The 3,963-nt window shown below is 35.0% G+C and overlaps 1 protein-coding gene across 1 annotated transcript; it reads right to left on the bottom strand.

Annotated features, from left to right (window-relative positions):
* Positions 1-334: 334 nt before the first annotated feature.
* Positions 335-2,254, bottom strand: LOC141700444 (exopolygalacturonase-like). Its single transcript, XM_074504218.1, has 5 exons — positions 1,983-2,254; positions 1,599-1,904; positions 1,211-1,500; positions 882-1,098; positions 335-808 (listed from the first exon to the last, which is right to left on the bottom strand). The coding sequence occupies exons 1-5, from the start codon at positions 2,241-2,243 to the stop codon at positions 572-574; spliced, it is 1,311 nt and encodes a 436-aa protein (XP_074360319.1). The 5' UTR covers positions 2,244-2,254; the 3' UTR covers positions 335-571.
* Positions 2,255-3,963: the final 1,709 nt, after the last annotated feature.

The following is a 3,963-nucleotide window of genomic DNA, read 5'->3' as shown; positions in this document are numbered from 1 at the left end:
TTTGTCCTGTTTTCTTGTAGTGAGAACCAGTAAGCTATCTCCTACTAAATGCTAACCGACTTAATACTAAATGTCCTCGGGTTAGGTTAGATTGCCCCAAAATATCCAAAATTTATACCCAACTCATCAAAATTGGGTTGAAGTCAATCACGTAACAATTTGTAATTTTGCGGTTTGGGTCGGATTGATCGGTTTTACCGACTCATCTTAACCCAATGTGAACCAATATTTCACGGTTGATGATAATATGATAGTTGTTTGGACCTCATACGCAATTAGAAGAAATTTATCATGTTCATAAATGTCGAATGTATATGTGTTATGCACAAAAATATAGAAGTAATCAAAGAAAATGTGATATATACATGCAACACATGAAATAATTGACCAAATTCGTACAATGAATCAACAAGTACAATGGTATATTTCTGGCAGAAAATAAATAATTAAAAAAACAAACAAAGATCCTCTACGAAAGAATTTTACAGCAACCTTATGAAATGCAAATATGGTTGTGTGTTTATTGACAACCCTTATGAACAAGGTATGTCATCATATGTTTGTGTGATAATCATATTTTACAGCCCGGCGGATTCATGACGCCGCCAAATTTAGCATTAGCATGAGCGCAAGCAGAATGAGTAATCTTATCCACCGTATTATTTCCCGTATATCTGAGATCCACATCAAATAGTTCAACACCTTGGCACGGAACTGCACTGCTGCAATTTAGGCTCACTGCAATGTTAGACCATGTGGTTCCCTTAATATTCCTGAACTTAATATCGCTTAGCTTCACCTTCGATGGCTGCACACCTCATCAAATTAGTATGAAATCTCGACACAAGTTAGTTAGTAGTTAAGTACTCATGTATACGTACCGTCGGTTTACTGACAGCATAGTTCTGATCGATAATGATGGGATTGTACACATCAGTCATGATCAGATTAGAGTATGTGATGTTATGTGCGGCTATCTGTGGCGAGTCATGGAATGTCTTGATTCTTGCACCATTTTGAGTTCTGGTAAATGTACAATTGTCCACTAAAACATTGCGCACATCCGTCTCGTACTCAAACCTCCCAAGACTCCCGATACTGGTGGTGGTGGATGGAAAAATATATATGAAAATGAAGAAACTCAAGTACATTAATCGACGTTCATACACATCATAAGTTATATAATTGTGTTGTGAAGCTTTCAAATTACCTGATGCCATGTCCAGGGCCGCACATGATATTTTTAACAAGAATATCGATGCTACCATCGCCAATAGAAACGCAGTCATCACCAGTTCCAATGAAAGAATCGAGTATTCTAACATCTCTAATACGACCGATATGAATTCCATCTGTGTTTGGGCTTTCATCTGGAGAAGTTATGTGTAAGTTTGTGATTGTCACGTCCTCAGCTTCAAACACCTTCATATTAAATCCCTTGGCATTCACGAAGTTAAGGTTTTCAACTCTAGAATGGTTGGATTGAGCAAGTACAAAAGACTGCATCCACAAGGTGATCATTACATATATATCAGTCTTGAAAATTGAGTTAAGACAAATTTTAAAATTTGAGTCATTTTCGGTGTTAAGTAGCTTACGTCAGGAAGAGGTGTTCCATGTTCGCCGATACCTCTAGTGTGCCATATTTTCTCCCCTTGTGCATTGAGGGTACCTCCACCGTTTATTATTACTCCGTGGACGCCCATGATATTGATCCACCATCCCCTGGGGAAAGCTTGTTTATCTGGCTTTCCCAATAAAATTCCCTGAATTTCAATCATAATATGTGGTGCTTCACATGGCCCCCGGAAATCGAGTTCTGCCGTTAACCACGTCCCCTTGGGTATAAGGAGTTTTGACGGTGCATTGCAATGACAAACTTCAGCCCATGCTTTCATTATACCCTACAAAAATATTGATAATGTCTCTGTTACAATGCTAGGGATAATTAGCATATTATGACAGTTCTATGACAATTTTACCTGAGTTGAATCGCATTTTCCATCTCCTTTGGCAGGGGGAAATTTTGATACATCTACAACTTTATAGTGAACCTGCGGGGACTGGTTGCCAGGATCGACTGGGTGGCCGCCCCCGTGGCCCTGGGAACCGGCTACCAGAGCACGACGAGTAATAGGATCAAAGGTATCGTCAAAATTATGAGCATTAGCTACACATGATGAGACTAGCAGAACCAAACACCAAACTCCAAAATTCTGAAGTAAATTTCTTTCAAGAGACATATTTTCCTATCCAAACAATGTACGAGGTACTTTGGCATGTATAGTTAAACTCGCTTTATATTGTTGAATGTAGTCTAAAAATAGCAGACTCCAGTAGTTATTAAGAACATACTACAATAATTGTCAACCACTTATTAATCAAACTGTACTAATTAAAGTATATAGGCTTGTTTTGTCAGTGAGACAAGGATCATCATACGTACAATTAGTGAACAAGTCTTAGCGATAATCTTGTCCAATTTCACTTTCAAACTAGACCTTAAATAACGACTTTTCATTCTTCAATTAATAATATATTTTTTGCATTGTTATTTCAATGTGACCATGACCAAATAAATAATCTTCAGTCTGAGATCTTTGGCTGCACTCACAACATCTAGTAACAGCTGAGCCAGGCCAGGAAGATGTCCTTACACTTACACCCCTGTAAAACAATATACTTGAAAGACTTTAAATATAATTACTAGGAGCCTAGATTTCGTTATAACCTAAAATTATTCCTGATTTTTGTTTTACTTTATATATATATATATACTAATCAACATCATGGTTAGCCAAAAAAAATACAAACACTGTAGACTCTTTCTTTTTATTTTGTCACGAAAATAAAAATTTTATTAATAAATTAAATCTTTACAAAGTATAAATTAAAATTCGGGTGGAAATCCCTCAACGTATTTAATCTACTGAACAACGATATCTCGCTAAGTAGTGAGGTATTAACACAACGTTTTGACTCCTCAAACCTAATAAGAAATTCATGCACTTCTCGATCACCCTTCCTAGATATGAAAAGCTGGAAAAGGAGCTACGGATTAGTGGCACTACCTGTAAATGTTTCCATTACTATATATATCCTTATATATTTTGTTCTTCGTATAACTGAGAGCTTCCGGGGCCGGCCAAGAGGGAGGGCCAAGACGGCAACAGCCATGGGTCCATATTTTTGAATGGGACCCAAAATTCAGAAAATTTTAATAGTATTTATATATATATTTTATACAAAAATAAAAAATATTATAAATGTGTCGGTGTACTCACCTAATCGTAAGTTTTAGTATGTATTATTTTAAAATTTTACATAATTAAGTTTTTTCATTTTCACATGACTCGTTTTTTTAATTTTATAGGCTAGGCTAAAGATTTCATGGTACAACTTTCTTTAAATTAATAATGTGTTATTTGGTTTATAGTTATTAAATTTACGAATGATAATTTTCTTCTAAACCTATTTTAATTTTTTTCCTATTGTGATTTCGTTGATATTTATGCAGTTATAATACTTAATGCAATTCAAATACAAGTAAGAGGACCTATTTTTCGCATTTCTATTTTACTAAATATTAATTACATTAATATTGATATAATATCATATTTACTAATTATTATATTTGACAAATTTTTATGTATACCACTTAAATCTTAAACCATTGTAGATCGTTTTAGCATATAACGCGATACAAATATATTTCAATACTGCATGATATTATACCGGACAATACAAATGGTCTAAAGTCTAAGATTTAAGTGGTCTAAATAAAATATAACTTTATCATACTATATTATATTATATTATATAATAGAAGAAAAAAATCAGGGCCCGATTTTTCGGTTTTGCCATGGGCCCCTACAAGTTATGGAACTGCCCCGAGAGCTTCGCTGTTGCCTGGAGTTTCTGCAAGCTCAGGGGACACTTAACCCAGAGGGCATTTCCAAATAG

The sequence above is a fragment of the Apium graveolens genome, unplaced genomic scaffold (genome assembly GCF_009905375.1).
Source record: "Apium graveolens cultivar Ventura unplaced genomic scaffold, ASM990537v1 ctg2393, whole genome shotgun sequence".
Lineage (NCBI taxonomy): Eukaryota > Viridiplantae > Streptophyta > Magnoliopsida > Apiales > Apiaceae > Apium > Apium graveolens.
The sequence above is the reverse complement of the archived record's forward strand: the minus strand, read 5'-3'. Positions and strand labels throughout refer to the sequence as shown.

Excerpts from the sequence above, each read along its gene's own strand:
- LOC141700444 (XM_074504218.1), bottom strand. The coding sequence starts at position 2,243 with ATGTCTCTTGAAAGAAATTTACTTCAGAATTTTGGAGTTTGGTGTTTG. Across the intron at positions 1,501-1,598 it reads ATGGAACACCTCTTCCTGAC|TCTTTTGTACTTGCTCAATC; the intron begins GTAAGCTACTTA and ends TTGTGGATGCAG. Across the intron at positions 1,099-1,210 it reads GGCCCTGGACATGGCATCAG|TATCGGGAGTCTTGGGAGGT; the intron begins GTAATTTGAAAG and ends CACCACCACCAG.